This window comes from Trachypithecus francoisi, unplaced genomic scaffold (genome assembly GCF_009764315.1).
Source record: "Trachypithecus francoisi isolate TF-2019V2 unplaced genomic scaffold, Tfra_2.0 Lachesis_group18, whole genome shotgun sequence".
NCBI lineage: Eukaryota > Metazoa > Chordata > Mammalia > Primates > Cercopithecidae > Trachypithecus > Trachypithecus francoisi.
In genome coordinates, this window is record NW_022681463.1 from 59582346 (window position 1) to 59606334 (window position 23989).

Below are 23989 nucleotides of genomic sequence, written 5' to 3' on the forward strand. Positions count from 1 at the left end.
TGAATTTTGAAAGTCTTGAAAGACAGCACAGGAGGGTGCGAAAGTTGACACCGAGATGCTATTAGATAAATGAATTCTAGTAAAATCTTACAGGGATTGAAAATAATTGGAAGTCCTGGCAAATAGTGCAGTTTCTTACATGCCACCTATGTGAATTACAAAGCAACAGTGTCCTTAAACATTTCTAAGTATTTTTTTTTCCTGGTATTAAACATTCAATAGCTTCTTCCTGTTCCCCATATATGAGAGTAATTTTCTTTTTCCTTCCTAAGACAAATTGACTATTAATAAGCTTACAGCAGCATTTCCTTTGAAAATTGTTTTCAGAGACCAGCAGGTGGCCACTACAAGGAGGGACACAGTCATCACCTTCATGTTCTTGGCTACGCGGAAGTGGTTTTGTGGCAGGCCAGGTCTCACTAACAGCTGAACAGCAGATTTCTGTGACAATGGTCTCAGCACAGATTGAGTGGTTAGGTTAAATATTAAAAACTGAAAGAGCCAGTGCCCCTAAACAAAGGCTGGAATGTAACAAAAGTCCATCAAGAGTCTTGAGTAGGCCTTTCCTGGGCCTTAAAGCATAACAAGATAACAAAGGAATTCTTAACAAGACAAGTTTGATTAAACAGGTTTTATTAGGGGTCTGAAGAAACTTCTCAGACCTCCACAAACAAATTTTATTGGAATGTCTGAAGGAACTTCCCAAACCTCCATGATTTAGCAGGAGACAAGATGAGGGTAATCACCCCTGGCACCCGGACCCATCTAGATTAAGTAAATTTACTGAGGCTCCAGAGGAAGGTCTTCAGGACTCTGACCTGAGTTATAGATTAGAAGAAGTTAATCACTTATGTCTTTGGACAAATGCACACTTACACATGGGCATAAGCTTTGAAGGTTTACAAGCTCTGGAAAACTTTGTAATTTTGACTTAGTCTGGTGATATTTTCTCAGCCTTTTCCCTGTACCCGGTTACAGAAATAAACTCTCTTCTTTCCCAGTTCATCTGCTTCTTGCTGTTGGGCCACAAGAATAAGCATCTAGACCCTCTCTTTGGCCTGGGAAAAGTTTGGCTGTTGTCTGTTATGGGAAAGTCTGGGAAAAGGCTTCGAGTCATTAATTGGAAGAGTCAGAACTGCAGTAACCATTCCACAGACTAGAACACAGAAAGAAACAATTCTACTACTTTTTTATTTAGTGTCAGTTATAAGGAAGATTGTAAAGTAAGTGGTTTATGTTCAACACCTTATACCTCTAGCTTACTAACTTCACACCATCTGAATATGTGGTTCTACACATTCGTCCCCAGGTAGACATGAGCCACGACTTCTATTTCCTTGCTATAGCTTTCTTAAATAGTTCCTTCATGGTAAAATACAGGTTGTAGAAAGTTTTTTAATCGGTTTCATTTCCAAACAATTCGAAATATGATGAAATTTCAGTTATTATATGGTGAATTAGAAAGGGAGAGTTGAGGGAGTGAAACTCAGAGCCTCCCCCACCCCCACCTCTAGGCAACTGTGAAATTACATAACAAACACTGCTCTCATTTAAACTAGCCTAAGCCTATTTTGATTAAGGTGCCCCCAAGCAAAATACAAACACTAACTTAAAGAAACAAACAAATATTTATTAGCTTTACTTTCTGTGATTTTCTAGAGTGTTCTCTAGGAAGAAAAAAAAAATCCTTAAGAAAGAAATTTAGTCTTAAAACTGGAATTCACTAAAGCAAACCAAAGATATTTGATATTATGCAATTTTTTAACTCAATGTCATTTGAGAAGATAGATTTTCTAACAGTAGAGGCAGGAGAAGGAAGCCATAGGATTAAATAGAAAACTAGAAATTACAAGGCAATTAAATAAAATGAAAAAATGAGAAAGAATTTGAATGGCAATCCCTGGGAAGCAGAGAAGTCCTTGAATCCAGTCACAGGGGAAGGGACCAACAGACGGTCACCCAAAAGGGTGATGTTAGAATTAGTTGGCACACAGGTTGTCAACAGAATTGTAACGTACAATTCTATTCCACTAGCTTCAGGCTTCAAGGAGTTGGTTTCAGTCAATTATAAAGATAGCAGAAGGCTGATCATCCTTGGAAAATTGGGAACTATCACTTAGCCATCATTAAGAAGCTCAGACAAATTGCTGGTAAGCATTTATAAGGACTGTACATTTATTATTTAGAAATCAATGGAGACTACTAAATTTTAGAAAATGCTTATTACATCTTTTCATGAAGAAAAAGTTATTGCTAACAATCAAAATAATTTACAGGGCTTCTAATGGATAAAAATTAATAGGTACAGTACTTACTTAAAGAAGCTAAAGTGTGAATAATATTCTGAGTCTTAAGAAAACATTAGCTTCATAACTCTTAAAAGAGTTGTATTATTTATAAAACTATATGTGGCTCTTCTTTACAGAACTAATACTATATTTACTTTCATTAGATTTTGGTATAGATCAGTTTATCTTCTTCCAAAATATAAAATCAGTTAAAAAAATCAAATATATTTCTCTCAATATTCCATGGTTTTCTTTTCCCATTTTTAAAATAAACAATAGTTTATTAGGTAAAAATACATATTTACCTTTTTTTATTAAGTAATATGCTATTATGATACTATACAACTTCCAAAACATTTGGAATTTTAAACTCTACCTAGCTACTGTATTTTATAAAGGATGAAGGGGAGAGTATGGAGAAAATCTAATTAACTAATAGAAAACTAGGGCACAAACATGCAATAAAATGGAAATGAGGTACATTCTTTGAATTTTTTTCCATCACACTAAAAGAAAAAATAACCTCTTTCTACTAAAGGGTTTATTAATATTACATCCTTAAAGCTGTCTTCAGCTCTAGTACAGTATATCACACCTTCAATTAGCTGCTGAATTCTTTTAAATTATCTTGCCAAAATAGTGGGCAATACATTACCTTTGGTATGTATTTGTAATTAAACTAATGGTAACAAAAATACGCAAATATCAGGAATGGAGCAAATAGAAAAAATTTCACTGCACAAAAGATGAGAAATGAAGTAATATTTGAGCTAGTAAAATAAAATCTCAAAAGGCCTAAGTCATTTCCAAATAAAGGAAAACCATTATTAACAAAGAAAGTATTGAAAATGTGAAGATTATTTTTGAAATTGATTTTCTTTTCTAAATTAAAGAAATATTTCAGTTTAAATATAAAACATTTTTCTAAAATGAGATCATTTTAGTTGGAAAATAATCTAATACAAAAATATAAAACATAATATACTACTGAATTTTAATTGAAATCTGTGTAATTCACTGCTACACACTTTTAGTGAGAGAAAAAGACTGATAAACACGTCTCCTTTCATTTGGCTCTAGTTTTTTCTCGTAAGAGAAAATTTACTTTTGCTTTTTGGATAATTTTGAAACTATTAAAATTAGGGTTTAATATTTGAAATCTACATGAAATAATGATTTGGATATGACTGCCATCATCTCTCATCTATAAATAAAGTTGTTATTTATATGTGTGCTTGACTTAATTGTGGAATTGTCTCTCATGATGTTGTTCAAATAGAATAACTAAATATATTGATCAAGACAATAGCTCTTGCTTCTTTAACATTTTAACATTATTTCTGAGTAAACTACTCATTACATGAATAGTATAAAACATTGTTTGAAAGAGCAGGCTTTGAATATTTTTTTTAAATTTCTATACTGCCTTCACTACTTATAACTATAGAACATTAAAAAACAGTTACTTAATAGTTACTTAATATCTACTGAATGTGAGAGTAACAGTATTTTCCTATCTTTAAAAACCATGAAAATTAAATTGAGTAATATGTTTCAGGTACTGAGCAAAATACAGTAGTTCAATCAATGCATGTGAAAGATTTTGATCTTCTCCCCCTTGGTTTGCACACATTAACTCAAGTTTTTACTTACTCTTTGATGTTTATTCAATATCTTCTTATAGCAATGAGCCAAAATGGTTATTTGAGCAAAGTTTCCCATTTGGAGACAAGGTTGTGTAGAAAATAGAAAAGTTAGAGCCATATGCAAACCTAGGATTAAACTCCAACCTGCTGTTCCAGTTAATAAACTTCAAGTTAGCTTATTTTTATATGTAAGATAAAAATAAAAACTTCTTAGAGTTTGTAGGTTAAACAACCTAATGTTGAAATTATTTGCACTGTTTATGGTAAGTGGTAAGAACTCAATAGATTGCAGTCCCCTCCTCTAAATCTAGATAAACAGATACAAGCATAGATACTTGAAAGACAGACAGACTGACGTATAAAATAGTTGACATAGACAATGAAGATAGATAAAGAGTTATACAGATGAGAAGCAGAGAAATATAGGAGGATAGAGGACACAGAAAGATGAGAGGAGAGAAAGCAAAGGAGGGGAACATGAAGAGGGAGAAGGAGAGAAAGACAGAGAGAGTGATCGCCAATCTGTAATTAGTTACATATGATTACTTAAAGGCAGACTCTAAGTCAAATTCAGTTTTGACATTTCTGAATAATCTAAAGTTTCCTTTCATATTCAAAGCACTTAATAGATATTTATTAAATGAATGAATAAATCAAATCAATGGATCAATCAGTGAAATATTATTTTAACTAACTTTAAATATCATGCTTTAAAGTGGAAGCAAGTCTTTTACACATAATTCAAATAGATTATTTAAGTGTATCTTCTAGATTCATAATAATTTTCCTGTATTTACTAATAGGAATGTATGGAAGTTTCTTACTTTACAAGAGATATTTCTAATAGGCATTCTTACTCTTAGACTAGCAATTATTTCCTGTGCAATATTAATTAAAATTTATGCCATCTTTGGCATTCTTTTAAGAATAATAGCCACCTTCCCTAGACTTCAATTTTCAATATCAAAATTGAAAAAAGAGCTTTTTAGTATAAATTGCATTTTCATACATAATAAACAAGACCACTTCCTTTCTCAATGAGAGAATATACACAAAATTCACTCCTATCAAATACATTTCTAAGTAGCGGTTGGCAAGGAATTAAACAGTTAATGTGAACAGCAGTTTTTTGTTGTTGCTTTTTTTGTTGGTTTGTTCATTTTTTAAAAAGTTAACAGAGTTTCTCATAAAGATACGATAAACTATTTACTTACTTTAGGAATTTTCATAAGTAGCCAATCAATTATCTATCAATCATTTTATGTGTCTTGCACATAGATGGGTATATTTCATGCTGTGTATTTACATATCAAGTTTCAACAACCCATTGTTGAAAATGTATCTCAAAGATTCATATATTTTATAAAACCACAGAGCTATAACCCATCATGACCATTTAAGTCACATCGAGTAAACATACAAATTTTCCGAAAATGGGAATAATAAATAAGGATTCACATTGCTTTTATTAAAAATATTTTTAAAACAATATTGCACTATTAACACAGAAAGTTGCTATGGTAAAAGATCATGAAAAAAGTAATCAGTCTAGCAATTATTACTTTGAAAAGAGCTTTTTCTGAGGTCAACCTTAAAATAAATTCAGCATAATTATATTTAGTCCAAAAATATTAATATATATTTAAACTGAATATATATTTTGTTTTAAATATATATATAAGTATATAAAAATATATATATACTTATATATATGGGTACATTAATATTTGCATTAAACATTTTAATATAACTAGAAAACTTAATATAACTGTATCTGTTGAGGTATATATGATAGAACAGGCTGCCCTACAGGCAAAAATTTACTTTCTATAAATAATTAATCAATAAATGACTTAGAGGTTAGGTTCACATATTTTAAAGGTAGTTTCTCATTCAAAACAACTGAAATAATAAGTGTAAATATATTTAAATACTACTAATATTATGAAGACTATTAATATATCAACTAGTCTAGTGCACTTGTAATTGTAAAATCTGATTTATACTACAGTTCTTTTCATTTTCACAGTAGGACATAAAAAAACCTATTCACAGTTTTTAGTCTTACACATAAGAGTAGCTTAATTTACTTTGGATGAATCATTAGCAAACATTTCATTGTATTTAAAACAACAAAAACATTAAAATTAATAAAAAGTGGTATGAGACCAATAAATTAGAGATAAAATTTTACAAAAATATATGCATTTATTAAGACACATTGTTTTATTATCCATTTCATATCCATGAAGTCTTAGATATAAATTAAAAGAAAGGCAAAACTCTGGTTTACCTATGACTCTTGAAAAACTATTTTGAAGCTAAAATCCAAACAAAAAATAAATCAACAAACACTGCTAAGAGCTATAAAATTCCAGTGATTTCATTTTACCTAAAAAGTGTTGAATTTACTAATTTTTATACTGTAAATTCATAAATATACATATCTAGCTAATAAACGCCATATTTTCCCTGTTAGTATAACTCCAAATAGGAAAGGGTAGGAAATGTCTATGAAATAAGAACAATCAAGTGACTTTGGTCAAGTTCTTATTTTAGGATTAATGAATGATACTCAGGGCCCTCCTTTTTCATTTTTGACTGTGTTATTCAATGGTTGCTTTTTGTCTGGGGCAACCTCAAGTTTTGCTGTTTCTTTGCTATATTATCAATGGTCCATTCCACTGTGATAAACTGCAACTCTAGATCTAACAGGTTTATAATGACTGCTTAAGCTGTACACTTTGTAGGCATTGGAAGACTTCACTCACCTTGTTCAAGTGGTTGGCTTTTAGTTGAAGTAGTTTTCATCTTGAGTGCCTCCCTAACAGACATGTCACAGCAGGAGCCTTTGTTAGTGTCTTGGTCACTGTCAGCCTGATCACTGTCCCCGTGCCCACTGTCTCTCAGGCTGGCTCTTTCTGGGTCCTTAAACGTGGAGCTACTGAAATACATATAAAGAAAAAGAAGAGAAAGTGTTGTCTCTACTAGTTTGAATCTGAAGTGTAGTCTCTTGCAAAGCAATTTTGACACGAATGCAAATGGGGAAGCTGAGAAAAGTTATTTAATAGGCCTTACCTTTGAACAAACTGCTGCCTGCTGCCCATGTAATTGGGCTCTGCGGGAAAATTGTCTGTCTGTGAAAGAGAAGGAAAAAATACGTATAGTTGTACACTGGACAAATCTCCTGCAGAGCAACAAGATTTCCTAGTGGAAAAATGATTAATAATTCAAAAATTCCCTTAATCTTCAGATTTGTATATTTTAATTAAATTGGAAATTGCTGACATGTTATTATGTACTCAGAACAATTAAATGATTCCGGTCCACAAATTACCTGTTAAAGTAAACAATGAGCCTGTCATAGCTGGCATTCTCTTTCACTACCAGGATGGATAACACTGTCTGTGTTGTTTCATTACTTAGATATTAAGATAGAATATTTGTGGGAGGAGTGGGAAAATGACCTAATTTCTCCATATTAAAAGTGTGAATTATTTAATAATACTCATTTTTAAGCATAATTACATCATCTGCTGGGATTCTATGCCTTTCTTGATGTAATATCATTTAAAGTCATTCACTCCTCAATTAAGAGATGCAGGGCCTTTCCTTCAAATTTTGCCAGTAATGGATACAAGCATATCACATACGGTTGAACTCATAGCTATAATTCATTCTCAGCTACAACCCAACTATGGAAACTATATTCAAATAATCCAGTGAAAATGGATTTCTATTTTACTTCCTAGTTACCAAAAACAAAACAAAACAAAAATAAGAGAGAAAAAATTGTTACTTAAAATGTAAAGACATTGAGAAACCAGGCTTGCTTTGCGGTTGTTTTTACTGCTTCCAAACTGACATGGAGGTCTGCCAAAAAGAACTGAATTCTCCTTGTATCATGGAACAGAGTCTTTTGGGAGAAAGAGACTGGATCTTTCATAGATTTCCCTATACTGTACATTCATACACATTACTTCTTCTTGCAGCTGACTCAGTGACAAAGCTTCTCCTGTTTTCTGCATCACCTCATATTATACTCTGAAGCAGCTATGGGTTCCTACAAGATCTTCCAGCATACAAGTATCAGCGACACAGGGATCATACAAATAATGAAGCAGAGGGCCCAAGGTAAGACTTAATGTAGTGCAATATGTGCTTTCCTTATGAATAAGGCTAATTGAAAATAAGATACTCTTTTTTTTAATTCTTCACATATAATAATATAAAGTATTTGGCTTTGTGAGCGATTACTGAAAAAAGAAAAAGATATGTTAAGAATGATAGTTTAAAGTGTTGATAAGTAGTATAAAGTATTGATATCATTAAAGAACGATAGTTTAAAATATTATGTGAGTTTCATTGTCAAGTTTGGGGACAGAACCCCCACCTCCCAAATTTCTTAATATATAACCTTGTTTGGTTTGTCCAAATGACCTTTATCAAAGTACATGCAAAGATGAAGTGAAGTACTAGAAGACTTCACTCACCGGCATCTCAAAGTACATGCAAAGATGAAGTAAAAAGGGTGGATTCATTGCTCACTCCTAACCATCTTTTACGAGCAGTTGGTAGCAGACACTTTCCATTAATGTATTGTATTAATTTCTAGATTCAGTGAAGCACCTTACTTCTTGTTTCCATAATGACAAAATATCAGTTTTTAAGGATAACTTGTTTTTCTAGCAAAGTTAATAGCAGTAGTCAACGCGAGTGGCAAAAATGTTTGCAAAAATATTTTGAAGAATTTTTAAACTATATTAGTCACTTCACATCTTAACTTAATAAAAACTAGTTCATCCTTTGAATTGATCAAACACATGTATCTAATCCACTATTGCTGTCAGTTGAAAGCTAAATATTAGTGTTTTAGAACACTTCAAGACAACAAAATCCAGGTTACTAAAGAGACAATAAAATGCAATGTGAAATCAGAAACTCTAGTTATAAGCACTATTATAAGTAGTCTTATGATTTTAATGGTTTTAATTAAGTGGAGCCTCATAGCATGTGGATCCCTATTTGTTCAGACACAAGGAAATAGTCTGGAGAAACTTTATTTTCTCTTGTCCTGATAGGAACAGTATCTAGACATGTTTGCATATTATTAAAGTTCTAAAAATTTCTAATTAAATAAGAAACTTAAACTAAGAAATGAAATCATATTTCAATTGAATGAAGAGCTATTAAAATTATATGTACACACACATGTATTCATGCATGAGTATTTGATGAACTCTGGGCAATGGTACTGCTGCCAAATATTGGTCTGATGAAGACAAAAAAACAAGAGGAAGGGAGAAAAGAAGGATGTTTGGGAGAGAACAAAAGAAAATAGAAAGGAAAGTCAAAGAAAGGCCAGGTGGGGTGTCTCACACGAGTAATCACAGTACTTTGGGAGGTGGAGGCAGGAGGATCACTTGAGCTCAGGAGTTCAAGACCAGCCCTGTCAACGTATTGAGACCCTGTCTCGATAAAAATAATAAGAAAATTAGCCAGGTGTGGTGGTGCCCACATGTAGTCCCAGCTGTTCAGGAGGCTGAGATGGAGAATCACTTGAGACCAGGATGTCGAGGCTACAGTGAGCTGTGACAGCATCACTGCACTCTAGCCTGGGCAACCTATCTCAAAAACAAAAATAAACAAACAGAAATCTGAGGAACAGCAAGAGAAAAGTACAGAGAAAGAAAGTGGGAGAGAGAAATGAAAAGATACACGGAGGAGGAAGCAGGGTGAGAGGAGTGAAAAGAAATGTAGAAAAAAGAAGTTGGTTTCTAATTATAGAATTTCACAAAGTACAGTTTTAAAAGTTTGCAACTCAATCACTAATAAAGTATCAGAAGTTTACTAATAATGTCTGAACTCAACGATTAAAGTAGATAGAAACATGAGAGATTGTGCGTGTATGTATTATTATCATAATGTAATAGCCATTTGGCCTTTAACAAACATATAACTAACTCACTACATCTTCATTATCTAGACTCCAAGGGTGTCTGAAAATTCATTTAAAATAATCTGAATATCAAATAACAGTATTTACATATAAAAATGAAAAATATAGAAAAAACATGTGTATGACAGCATCATTTAATTAGACATATAAGAGCATTCAGACATTTTACAACACTATGCTCTAAAAATTGAGTTTTACCTTTTCCATTTATAATTCATAAATTTTAAGTATTGGAAGGGGCTAGAATTTGAGGTCAGACATTTGTACATTTAGGGCTCAGTAAGTAAAGTAATTACATGAATATCTACAATGCTTGAAAACCTTATCTTTCATGCAAGCTAATCACTATTTTTTTATCTTCAAACTCAACTTGAGCACAGTGACTTTTACATGATAAACATATAAACATGATAATTTATTTATCATTAAAAATATCACATGTACCTACAATTGGTGGGTAGTTACATAAATGTTTTCAAGTAGATATTTTAAACACTTTATGTTGATCTATTTAAAAATCTACAAAAATCAATAATGAATGAGACAAAAGTTATCTTCTTAAAAAAAAGTGATTATTTGCTCATAAAAAAACCGATGTGAACTAACATACTGAATGTACCCTCTTATTTTTTTATTTTTTATTTTTGTGTTAAAGATAATAAAAATTTAGATATTCTTTCCTTTCCTTTGTGCAGAAATTAAACAAGAAAATAAACAAGTGAGCAAGCAAGCAAACACTTAAGGTGGATAAAGTTTGCAGAATATGAATTATTTGATTACTTGTCTTTTTTCTTTACTAGCAATCAGCAGACTGTGGTACATTTATAAATGATATTAAAAATCAACATTTTTATCAGCAGTATTCAGTAACAAACTATTCCTAAGGATATGCAATCTTCCACAACTTGCTATCTGATCCAAATTCTGAAAGAAATTATTGTAATTTAAAAAAAAACTTGTCTGAAAAAGGTCAAAAGAAAGTATGTAGTGAAACTGAGTCATGCTGGTTGAAACTAGGAAAGCTCTCTATTTGTGGAAGTAGGTTATTTTGATATGGCATGTCCTTAAGTTCATCTGAGAGGAGTAAAAGCAATACACTTATAATAGCTCCTATCAATTAATTATTTAACAAATTTTTTAAAATGTATAGGATCTGTATGCTGAACATTATTAAAAAATGAAATAAATTTAAATGACCTAAATAAATGGAGAGATATATGTTTATGGATTGGAAGGCAATTTAGATCCCCAAATAATGTATGCATGTAACATAATTTCATGCAAATTCTCAGCAAAATTTTCTGTGTACTTAAACAAGATGATTCTTCAATTAATATGTAATAGGAGATGAACTATAATGGCCAAAACAATTTTTTAAAAGATAAATCAATTTCTGAGGAAATTACACTACTCCCTTTTAAGACTTACTGTTGGGCCCAGAATGGTGGCTCATGCCTGTAATCCTAGTACTTTGAGAGGTCAAGGTGGGTGGATCACTTGAGGCCAGGAGTTCGAGACCAGCCTGGTCAACATGGTGAAAAACCCCTTGTCTACTAAAGAAAAATACAAAAATTAGCTGGGTTTCAAGGCACATGACTGTAATCCCAGCTACTTGGGAGGCAGAGGTATGAGAATCGCTTGGATCCAGGAGGCAGAGATTGCAAGAACTGAGATCTCGCCACTGCACTCCAGATGGAGCAACAGAGTGAGACTCTACCTCCAAAACAACAACAACAAAAAGACTTACTATCGAAGCCACACTAATGAAGACTGCAGCATTGCCAAACGAATACACACAACAATGGAACAGAAAACTGTCCAGAAACAGACCCACACAAATATGAAGAGTTGATTTTTGACAAAGCTGAAAAGACAATTCAATATATATTTCAGTAGAAATAAACTTTGATCTAAACCTTACACATTAGACACACACACACACACACACACACACTCTCTCTCTGTTTTTTCTTTCTCTCTCTTTCTCTCCTTCAAACATGGACCTAAATGCAAGTAGTAAAACTAAAAATACTTAGTAGAAAACTTAGCAGAAAATCCTTGTGACAGGGCACTGCACAGTTGTTAGACAATATCAAAGCATGACCCACAGAAGAAAAAGTTGGACTTTATGAAATTAGAAATGTTGGTTTTGCAGAGACAATGTTAAGAGAATTTAAAAATAAGCTACAAACCTTGAGAGAACATCTGTAAAGTTGTATGCAGACTGTATAAAGAATAGTCAAAACTAAACTAACTAAGAAAAAGAAAATACTTGAAAGGCTTAACACTAAATCATATGGAATATATTGATGGCACAAAAGCACATGAAGAGATATTATAATTTGCAATTAGGAAAACAAAAAAATCACAATTATAATAAAATGACACTATATATTTATTAGATTACATGAAATTTTAAAACTTAACAATACTAATGCTGATGAAGATGTGGAACAACTAGAATTCTCATACATTGGGATGAAAATGCAAAGTGGTACAGCTATCCTGGAAAACAACCTGGCCATTTCTTATGTCAAACATAAATCTATCATACGACCCAGCAATCCTACTTCTAGGGACATGTCCAAAAAAAAATGAAAACTATGTTCACACAAAATTCTGTATGTTTGCCCCAAACTGGAATCAGCCTAGGTATCTTTCAAAAGGTGAACAGACAGACCATCATACATATTCATACATATGTATAATAAAATACCATTTAGCAATGAAAAAATGGACTACTGTTGGAACAACCCAAATGAATCTCAAAACCTTTATGTTGAGTGAAAAAAAGTCAATCTTTAAAAATTGCCGACTGTATCACTCAATTTATAAGACTAGTCATTAAAGAAAAAACAAAGCTATTATGCCACAGAATAAATCCATGGTTGCTAGGGGTTAAAGGTGAGGGAAGGTATGATAGAGAGAGAGAGTATAAGCAAGCTTTTAAAGTGATTGAACTGTTCAGTATCTTGCTTGTTTCATGAAACTACACATGTATGAACATTCATAGAACTATACACCTCAAAAAAAGTTCACATTACTGTAACTAATTTTAAAAGCAAACGGTAACACCAAAATATATCTAATGTGCTTTCTGCATCACATATATGCTGAAGATTCTTCAGTCTCAGAAAATAATTATAATACAAGTTTTTTTTTGAATATTCTCAACAATGAGTGTTTCTGAACTTGTCTTTTAAAATTATACTGAGTCAATTTGTAAAACCTATGTAAAAATTTAATATTTATTTGGACAGAATACAAATGAATTTGGATATAAATATCTACTTAATCACACCAGCAAATCCAAGCAACAGATCCATAGCTCAAATTTTATTTAATTTTATTTTTTGAGACAGGACAGGGTCTCACTTTGTCATCAGGCTGGAGTGCAGTGGTGTGATCGTGGCTCACTGCAGCCTGGACCTTCCAGGTTCAAACGATCTTCCTGCCTCAGCCACACAAGTCACTGGAACTATAGGGGTGCGCCAACATGCCAGCTTGTTTTTTTGTTTTTGTTTTTTTGTTTTTTTTTTTTTTTTAGTAGAGACAGGATTTTGCCAAGTTGCCCTGGTCTCGAACTCGAACTCATCAGCTCAAAGGATCCACCCGACTCAGCCTTCCAAAGTGCTAAGATTACAGGCATAAGCCACTGAACCCAGCCTTGTAATTTTATTTCCTCCAAAGAATTTTTTTTCTTGTGTGAGTCTCTGATTTACCCAGCCATAAAATAAATACTTTATATAAAAACTTCAAACTGAACTTGTTGCAAAGTAGTAGCTTCTCTTTTGAACACAGAAAAGAAACATGGCTAGATCATGGAGGACTGGGCTCTGTCTTCAAAACTGGTAAATTCTTTTAATTTTCAAAATGGCTCATAAAACTGTTTCTACCTTTAGAAGTAAGTTAGTACCATACTTTGTAAAAACTCAAAAGGCATGTAATACAAAATGATTAGCCTCTGAAATGTACCAAAATGTATGCAAAATATTGTCAAAATAATTTTACAATTTTGGCAGCAAAATTAAGATAATATAAGAGTATCCAAAATATAGGATTTTAAGTTTATATGACACAATTTATGCAAATTTCAAGTTTATAATACAATTCTCATTATAAGTTTTTAATTTTTAAATTGTGCAGCACTGTAATGATATGAAATAGTGGTAACTGGATGAGTATATGGTAAATTTTAATACAATGCTTGGATTTCTATAAAGTTAGACACCTGTGGGATGAGAAAAATAAAGACCTCATCATTTTGAGTCTAATTGCTAGTGAATTTCTAAGAAAAATATCAGAATACTAGTCTTCAAATGTATCCCTGCAAAAGGAAGAGAAGAATAATGTGAGCAGTAGGGAACTATGCTACAGTCAGTTTTTCACCATTAAATATACCATTTAAGTAAATGCTGCTAGAATTCAATCTGAGATTAATTTACATACTCTAATAATCATATATGGGTGTGTGGTGTGTGTGTGTGTATACACCCATTATAGATAGAGTCATGAGATATTCAGGAAATTTCCTGTGAAGAGAACAATTCTGACACACTATAGAACTCCGACACTTCCAGAATGATTGGTGCGGGGAAATAGGAGACAATGGATTATAAACTGCTAGCATTCTTTTGTACTTTCAGTAGAGATGGAGGCTGAGGCAGGAGAATCACTTCCACCCAGGAGGCGGAGGCTGAGGTGAGCAGAGATTGCACCATTGCACTCCAGCCTGGTGACAGAGCAAGAATCCGTCTCAAAACAAAACAAAACAAAACAAACAAACAAAAAGACCCTGCTAACATTCTTGAAGTCCTCTTCGGTTTCCCTATTTCTTTACCAAACTAGAGACCTTTAAGTCAGAGTCTACTACTCAGCCCAGTGGATGCATTCATTTCACAGATGTACATTTAGCTCAGAACATAGGCAGTACCAAATCTAGCATCAACAATGTAAAATTCACAATATCTGATATTCAATCAGGAATTACAGGGCATGCAATTAACCAGGAAAATATAACCTAGACCTGGGAGAAAAAATCAGTAAAAACAGACCCAGGGATGAGAGATGATGGGATTAACTAATAGTACCTTAAAAATCGATCAGAAATATTAAAAATATGTTCAGGAATATAAAAGCAGGACATGGAGAGTGTCTCCTTAAATCTTGTGCCTTAACTACCTCCCTTGCCTCACATTAATTTTAATCCTGAAGAGAGAAATAGAAGATATAAAAAACATTCATACGAAACGTCTAAAAAGAAAAGCTGTAGTATTTTAAAGTAAAAATACACTGGATGGGACTGGCAGCAGATAGAGACTAAGGAAGAAAAGATGTAGCATTTGTTCAGCAAGTTATAGAAACATTTGCCTCAATAATCTAAATAGATAATACTTAAATTTTTTTGCATTATCTTATAAGCTTTATATGTTTGTGTTAACATTATTTTTATACATTTTAAATATATTATAAAGACAAAAAAACAAAGTGATCTTCCACTGTATGAAATATAAACATGAAGACACTTTAAATTCTAGGTGTATTAATCTAGAGTAAATGTAAGTGGGTCTTTGACTTTTTGAAGTCATTAAGAGAGCAACTCATCTCTGATGTGTAGTGAACAGAACAACATTTTGTCTAAAAATAAATGGTTCTAGATATGGTGTTAAATTGTATAATTATAAATTCAGTAAAATTTATATTTTCAGTGTTTTCCTAATCCAGGGATACAGAGACATAAAATTTTGAAAAATCCCTTTGAATTAGGGACAGAGTTTGTTTGTCTACTTTGATACCATTGCATTGACAACCAAACAAAACAAGTTTTTGCCTTAATTCAAAGCCACTGCTTTTCACATTGATAACAAGCATTCTCTTTGCAGTAGACTGAACACAAGGGAGTGTTAAGAGGTGAATAATTCACTGTAAGCCTTTTCATACCGACATTGCTTCTGATAGCTTTGCCTTCCACAGAATATATGGTGTGGTTCTTTTTACATTGCTGAAGTAGGCAACAGCATTTTAAGCCACCACTTATAAAGTTATCTGACAGCACCTATGGCTGTGGAATTTTTAAAGTGCATGAAGTATGGCAATAACTGTATTTATCAGTGGTTTTCAAAATAATACATTTTATACAAGTATAGTGTGGTTGACATTTGTGTTTTGCTACTAAAGGCATAATAAAAACATAGGGTATTCTTACAATATTGAGCAAAAACCAGCATTCCTTTAAATTAAAAATGAGAGGACAGGAACAGCCACATCCTGTAAGCAAGAATTTTAAGTCTGCTGCTCAATGAGGATGACTTAGACTTTTTTCTTAAAGTAATCTGGGTATATATTAAGATCTCTTGCAAATGCTAACTCTTTGAAATGACATTGATAACTTTAATAATAACTGATGTGCCAGCATTTAATTATGCAATTTATGAATCTTGAAAAAAGTTATCTTTGACAAGAACAAAGAAAACTGAGATTATCAAAAGTAAGATGAGCCCTATTTGTTATCTATGAAAGCACATAAAATAGAGACTGCCATACATTTCCTTTATGTATTTGCTGCATTGTGAATCCCAGGGCCAATTGAGATGCCACTAAATGCTGGATGTGCCATAAGAGCAGAAATTAAAACATACTTAAAGACTGCTAACTCCAACATCCTCAAATCACCCATTCTCTTCAGTGTTGTCAGGCTCTTCATCTCAGCCCTATTCAAAACTTAGTCTTCCCTTTTTATTCCAGTCGCAGTGTAGGAGTAAATTTGAAGTTCTTTTCTTTTCTGTGTTTTGCTATCTCTCAGCCAGACTTATCTCTGGAGACATTCCTCTGCTTTCTTCCTCCCATGCTCTTTTTCCATCTCTATTAAGAATACTGAAGATTTTCCCCACTGAAAGAAATATCTAAAACTGGATTCTCTGCAATTGGGTCTCCAGGACTAAGAATTCAAAAGTTATATGTGGCCAGTGAAAAGTCATTACATTTCTGAAATAGCTTCTTCTAATATTCTCGGCATATAAAGACAAAGGAAGAGAATAAAGAAAGGAAGATAAATTGGTGATATTACTTATTATCACTAAGAATTCTGAGTCTTTTGGTAGATAAATTTTCTTAAAGTTAGATGTAATTAAATTTAAGAAACTTGCTAACAAGCAAAAATGAACTTTTACAAATTAAATTTTTATGATCAAGCTGGTTTTTAGTCTAATTTATTTAACTACTACGAGCATGCTTGGAAATGATAATGCACTGAGTCTAAATGCATGTTTATAATGTCACTAGTTAAATTCTGCACTGGCAGATTTGGAGTACAGTGTCTTGTATTAGGATCTAGAAAACAGTATTACTGTAGTGATGTTTATTATTCATTCTTCTCAATTGCCTTAGGAGATAAAGTGGTGGCATTGTTTGCATTCTTTTTTCAAACAAAGAAACTGCAGCTAAGTGACTTTCATAGATTTGTCCATCATATACCCAATTTATTATAGAACAACGACACTTGCCAGAGCCTGCCAGCACCAGTCGGTTGCTGTACTGCCTCTCTGAGATAATGGAGAAAAATAATGAACCATTCCAATAGTTTTGGAAATAAATTGATGAGAAATTAATGTAACTTTCCTTGAAAATATTTTTTTTACTATTACAGTTACATAATAAATAAAAACAGAACTGCTATCACCCTTAATACCAAGATGGTTCTTTGAAAGAATCTGTGCTTCTACATTTCTATACCTTCATGTTATTGTTTTAATGTGCTGAACTTTATATATAACTCTGTTAACTATATTTTTCTTTGATCGATAACATTAAAAGGCAATCATGGCCATTTATTATCAAATATTCTAATGCATGCAGTAGGTTTAATCATATGACTACTTACCATCATTATATTCATATAAATTGTCAAACTAGGCACCTAAAAATACCTACCTTTTTAAATGCAAAAGAAATTTAATATGTTACTCTTATCCAATCATTATGTAAAATTCCCAGACAAAAAAAAATAACTAATTTAAAAGTTGATCCAAACATATAACAGACAACAAGTCTGTTACATATTTCCATCAATTTATTTTTTCACAATACACTAAAATAGGAAACTTTATGAATACAATAAGTTTGGTAAACAAAATTCACCTTTCTCACACCTCAAAATATTAAATCATCAATTAGAAGATAAATCAATTATTATTTAGATAATGTTACCTTTGACAAATGAAATAAAAATTATCAACAAATTTAGCTTTCTCTTTGTTTTGCATCATTCTTTCAAGCTATCACCTTTGTAGGTGCATTTTAACTCCTAATAGAAAAAACAAAATAAAACAAAAGAAGTTCAAGATGAAATGGACTGACACAATGCCTATTGTTTTTCTTTTAACTCTTGATAGGCATAAAAAAATTTACTTTTTTGTAACTATAAACCACAAGTCAGTCCAGTAGCTAATCAACCAATATATTTTATAATAATTAATAAACAGTTTGGGTAAATTTTGAAATCACCAACCTTCTACATAGGCTTCAAAGATAATTTATCAATTGCATCCAAAAACATAATGAAAGACAACCTCTGACATGACCATTACATAGGAAAAGATATTCCCAAATTTGAAGAGAAAAATAATTATTAATCGAATTAATGAGTATTAGATTTCTACGATATTTATCATTTTCTCTCTGAAATTTAAGAATATATACCACATTTAAAATGTACGACACAATGGAAATAGTCTACTTTAGGCAGGTATTTATACCTCAAGTTAAAATAAAGTGTCTTTACTAGTGTTAACATACTTTTAATTAACCATTAGCACAAAATGAAGTGAAATATCTGTACTCTTTATCAGACTGTCACATAATATCGAATTCAAGCATCTCCAATTTGTTCTTTGCTTAAAGATTTTAATTTCAAGAATTTCCTCCTCTAGTGAAACAAGCAATCTTACTTAATGACAATCAGTTCATGAGACAATATGTCTGCATTCTTCTATATCTAGTTTTAAAGTAACAATCATTTTGATTTTGTTAGAATCTTTTTATAATCGACATGGTGCAATTTTTATAGGCACACACACATAAATGAAAAAAAAACTTAAGAAATATTGATAACAGTCATGCTTTACAACAATGGTTGTCTCATGGCCCATCATCTGTTTTTGAAAATAAAGTTTTATTGGAACTCAGCCATGTCCCATTCATTTGCATGTTTTCTATGGCTGCCTTCCTTCTTCAATGGCAGAGTAAAGTATTTGTGACAGAGACTTTCATGAACCACAAACTTTAAAATATTTACTATCTGGCCCTTAACAGAAAAAGTTGTTTACTCCTTACTTAGAAAATCTAGGCCGGGCGCGGTGGCTCAAGTCTGTAATCCCAGCACTTTGGGAGGCCGAGACGGGTGGATCACGAGGTCAGGAGATGGAGACCATCCTGGCTAACACAGTGAAACCCCGTCTCTACTAAAAAATACAAAAGAACTAGCCCGAGGAGGTGGCTGGCGCCTGTAGTTCCAGCTACTCGGGAGGCTGAGGCAGGAAAATGGTGTGAACCCGGGAGGCGGAGTTTGCAGTGAGCCGAGATCCAGCCACTGCACTCCAGCCTGGGCGACAGAGCGAGAGCGAGACTCCGCCTCAAAAAAAAAAAAAAAAAAAAAAAAAAAAAAAAGAAAGAAAAAGAAAATCTAGGTCTAGGTTCTTAACCATATAATTAAAATTTTTACTCTGCACATTCCTGTAGATAAAATATTAAAGATGAATTTTTATGCCTGCACTATGCTTAATTAGGTCATAGTTTAGAAAAAACACAAATCGTTTTCTTTCTCTATAGGACGCAGACCTCCCTTACAGGATGTACATGTGGAAAGTACCTGCTTGAAAAACTGTCCATATTTCTTTTAAGTGGATTTCAGTGTTAGGTGATTTGCAGCATGTTTATATTCAATTCCAAACTACTTAAAACTGCGGAAACAGTACCACCACGGGAACACCTGAAAACAAAATGCACTTCAACCTATGAAGCTTCCTGAAGCACATTATAAATTCCTCTAGAGTGTGCTTAGGATAAGAGTAAATACTGGTTCTTTCCAGCAACATTGCTCTTCAGCTCTTGGTTACTTCAAATAACTCACCCTTATACCCAGAACTTATTCCTTTGTATCGTATACTTCCTCACCTATTTTACAGGATGATCTCACCACTATATTACAACACCTTCAAATCTCTTTCCTTTTAACCTCACCTCTATAGGACCATTATAATTAATTTCTCTTTTGTGGATGGGGAAACTAAGTCCTGTGGCATTTATGAAAGGCCAGTAGAGGTTTCAATATGAGTAAGTAATATGAACAAGTTTCTTTTGACTCAGATTTTGTACTCTTTCAAGTACTATATGATTCATCTAGCTTTTGTGTGTATTGTGCTTTCTATTCTATTCTATTTATCATTGTCACATCTATTTTACAGACTTATTATTCTCATTCTAATTTACACTCCCCACAGTTTCTAATACGAGGTCATACCCCCTGGAATGGCTTTCTTCCTAACTATTCAGGTCTGGATGAAATTAAACACAAATAAAAGCAATGAGATCTACTGGAGTATTTTGACTAGAATAAAATAATAATCAGAATCAGTTCTATGATTAAATCTGAGAATTGATTTAACTAAATAAATTTAATAAAATTAAATACATTTAACATTAGATCTGAGATGAAATCTATGAGAATCCTGGGCTGCTCTATAGTCTCCAAAATTTGTGAATACTTTTACTACACAGGACAAAGCTAGAGAACCTCTTGAAACTACTGCCAGGTACCTATTTGAAAGACCCTGTGGCAATGTGTTATACATAGGTCACAGCATAATTTTTAATGTTTAATATGTAGAAGCCTTAAAGAATTCTCCTCCAAAGTGACCTGCAATCTAGGAACCAAGTTGCGTACTTTATAGCAACAGTTATTTATACTACATAAGTTTCTCAAACTCTGTAGATACCTCAATATGATAAATGCATGCCAGTCATGAGATCCCAAGTGGTGTAAGAGCAAGAACCCTAAACTTTGAATCAGATGACATTAGTTCTGTATTCCTAGCTGGCTGTAAATACATGAATGAAATCTCTGTATTTCAATTTTCTTGTAAGAAAAGAAGTATAAATGGAATCAGAAGCAATTGTACGCATCCAAATTTCTAATATTCACTATCCTACAACAGTTCTTTTGCAGAAACTTCTCTTCATTTTCTCCCTGGTATGAGCTTTCCTTCCTACGAGGCCTCCCTCCACAAAAAATAAATCACAATTTATACAGAAGATTTAATGTTTTTCTACTTTAGAGTTTACTTTGTTATTTTAAGAAGTTTAAAATATCTAGAAACAGATTTTGGAAAATCCTCTACCAAAAGTTTGTCACTTTAAAAATCATCTAACAAAAATTAACCAAAAGTGACCAAGCCTGGTTAAGAGGGTGCAAAGTGAAATTTGTAATAAAATTAATTAGTATTTCAGGAAAATTACCTTTTTATGATCATAAGTGTTCTTGAAAAAAACTCTATTTTTATGCAACTGCTTATATTTAAGGCAAGTGAAATATTGTTTTTATAAATAACATGTCTGCATATCAATACCCTAAAGTTTAACTGCATCAGAAAGTTTTATGTAATTTGCTTTTAACAACAATAATAATATATGTTAATATGTATTTAGTATTTATCATATTCTTAATACAAATAATTACATTTTATCTTTAATTCTTACAATGGCCCTATAGATAGTAAATATTATGCCTTATAAGAAAGTAGAAGCAAAATAAATAAAATTTAAAAAGATTAAGCAACTTCCCCTGGACTGCATAGCTAATATATATTTTTTTAAGTCAGGAATTTTAAAAATAGAATCCCAGGCATTGTGGCTCACATCTGTAATCCCAGAACTTTGAGAGACTGAGGCGGTTGGTTCACTTGAGCCCTGGAGTTTGAGACCAGCCTGGGCAATCTGGCAGGATCCCAGCTCTAAAAAAAATACAAAAGTTAGGCAAGCCTGGTGGCACATGCCTGTAGTCACAGCTACTTGGGAGGCTGATGTGAAAGGATTGCAATGAGCCGAGATCGTGCCACTGCACTCCTGCCAGGGTTACAAAGTGAGACTCAGTCTTGAAAAAAAAAATTCTCAAGTAAACAACCTATCTATCAGAGAGTAACTGAATTTTAATATATCCATTGACTGGCCTAGAATTCCATTATTAAGATAATGTAAAACTACATTATCGACATGAAAAAATGAAATAGCATATAACTTTTCTTCAAATATTACATAATTTTAAGGAAAATGTAGTTTACTATGCTGTGTTTAGTATATACAACTTTTTTTTTTTTTTTTTTTTTTGAGACGGAGTCTTGCTCTGCCGCCCAGGCTGGAGTGCTGTGGCCGGATCTCAGCTCACTGCAAGCTCCGCCTCCCGGGTTCACGCCATTCTCCTGTCTCAGCCTCCCGAGTAGCTGGGACTACAGGCGCCCGCCTTGTCGCCCGGCTAGTTTTTTGTATTTTTTTTTAGTAGAGACGGGGTTTCACCGTATTAGCAAGGATGGTCTCGATCTCCTGACCTCGTGATCCGCCCGTCTCGGCCTCCCAAAGAGCTGGGATTACAGGCTTGAGCCACCGCGCCCGGCCCTTATACAACTTTTTATAAAATATATAGTTGTCTGTTTGTGTGCATGTGCACAGGCATGAAGAAGTAGAAATAGATACAGGTTCACAATCCTTTTTTTTCATTTCATTCAAAAGGCCCATCCTTTTTCATATTTTAGAATGATATTTTGATGTATATGTCAAGTATTATCCATTCCAGTAGTGACTAGTGGAACACCTCAATATTAAACATACAGATACCTCTGCAGTGAAAAATGTTGATATTCACACTAGGTAGAATAAGTAAAGACTATAAGTATGTTAAATCAGTTCAGGCCTGAGTCTTTTGAATTTTAAAATTGGAAAGGAAGAATTGGAGATTTACTCAGCAAAAATTAACAATAGTTCTAAGTAGTAAATTATAGGCAATTTAACTCTAAAATTCAACTTCTCTATTTTCAGTCCACAATTATGTAATGACTTGTTACAATACACTAGACACTGTTTTAGATATTTATTTTAGTACAATGTTTGCAATAAATAAGAATTTTTCTTAAAATTGGGAAAAATATAGTCATAATTTTGAGAAGAGTGAAAATTAAACTCAAAGACACATAACATTTTTGAAAACAATTTGAAATTATTTTAATATAAAAACATGGATATCTGAACATCAGGAGTTTGTAATAGTTGTTGTTTTTCTCAGGAGTCTTTTTGTAGGGAAACTATTGACTTGCTAAAAATCAAACAGGAGAGGAGGAACTGGCCTTGCAGTCAAATGTAAACAATTCATCCCTGGAGGGTCACTACAGATTCCAGTTCAATGATAGACTAGTTGAAATCCAAAAGGCACTAGACCAGCAGTGCCTAAATCTCAACTACACAGGCCTACAGGCACATTGTCTCAGTGGAGTAGCTCCATTTCTGGAATATCAGTCATTGCACACACACACACACACACACACACAATCAAGGGTCCAGAAATCTCAAATGTTTACATATCATCTGGGCTTAAAGAACTCTTTTTTTTTTTTACAAGTTACTTAATTCTATGTTTTGTTTTGTTTTGTAACATAAGTAAAAAAGTTATGTCACCTTCTTGTTGGTGTGTTAGACACATTTGTATAAATATAAACAACAAAGTACGTAATTTTCTCCAACAGATAAAAAAAAAGCAAAAGAGTTGTTCTCTTTCCTGATAGCCTGCTTTCCCCTTCCTTCTTTTCAAATCACGTAAATCAGGTTGTGACATACAGCTTGGAAAACAGAGTATTCCTCTCTCTGAAGGTGTGTAAGTTTATTCAAGTAGAGTCAGGTAATTTCTACAAGCTATATACTTAATATAAAAAAGACAAAGTATGAAACCCTTCCCCTAGGCTAATTTGATTTAAGGATCTTGATACCCCTTTTCTTGGAAGGGCAAAATATCACAAATATAAAATGGTGCATCCAGTAGCACAGGGCATAAATAGCTC

General features: G+C 32.7%; 1 protein-coding gene across 1 annotated transcript in view; it reads right to left on the reverse strand.

Moving 5' to 3' along the window:
* PCDH17 (protocadherin 17) overlaps positions 1–23989 on the reverse strand; it is a 95807-nt gene that overhangs the window by 54074 nt on the left and 17744 nt on the right. Inside the window, exons 2-3 of the mRNA XM_033177603.1 lie at positions 7013–7071; positions 6706–6878 (exon numbers count right to left, since the gene is read on the reverse strand). Coding sequence (XP_033033494.1) covers positions 6706–6878; positions 7013–7071 — 232 coding nt within the window. The remainder of the gene's footprint in view (positions 1–6705; positions 6879–7012; positions 7072–23989) is intronic.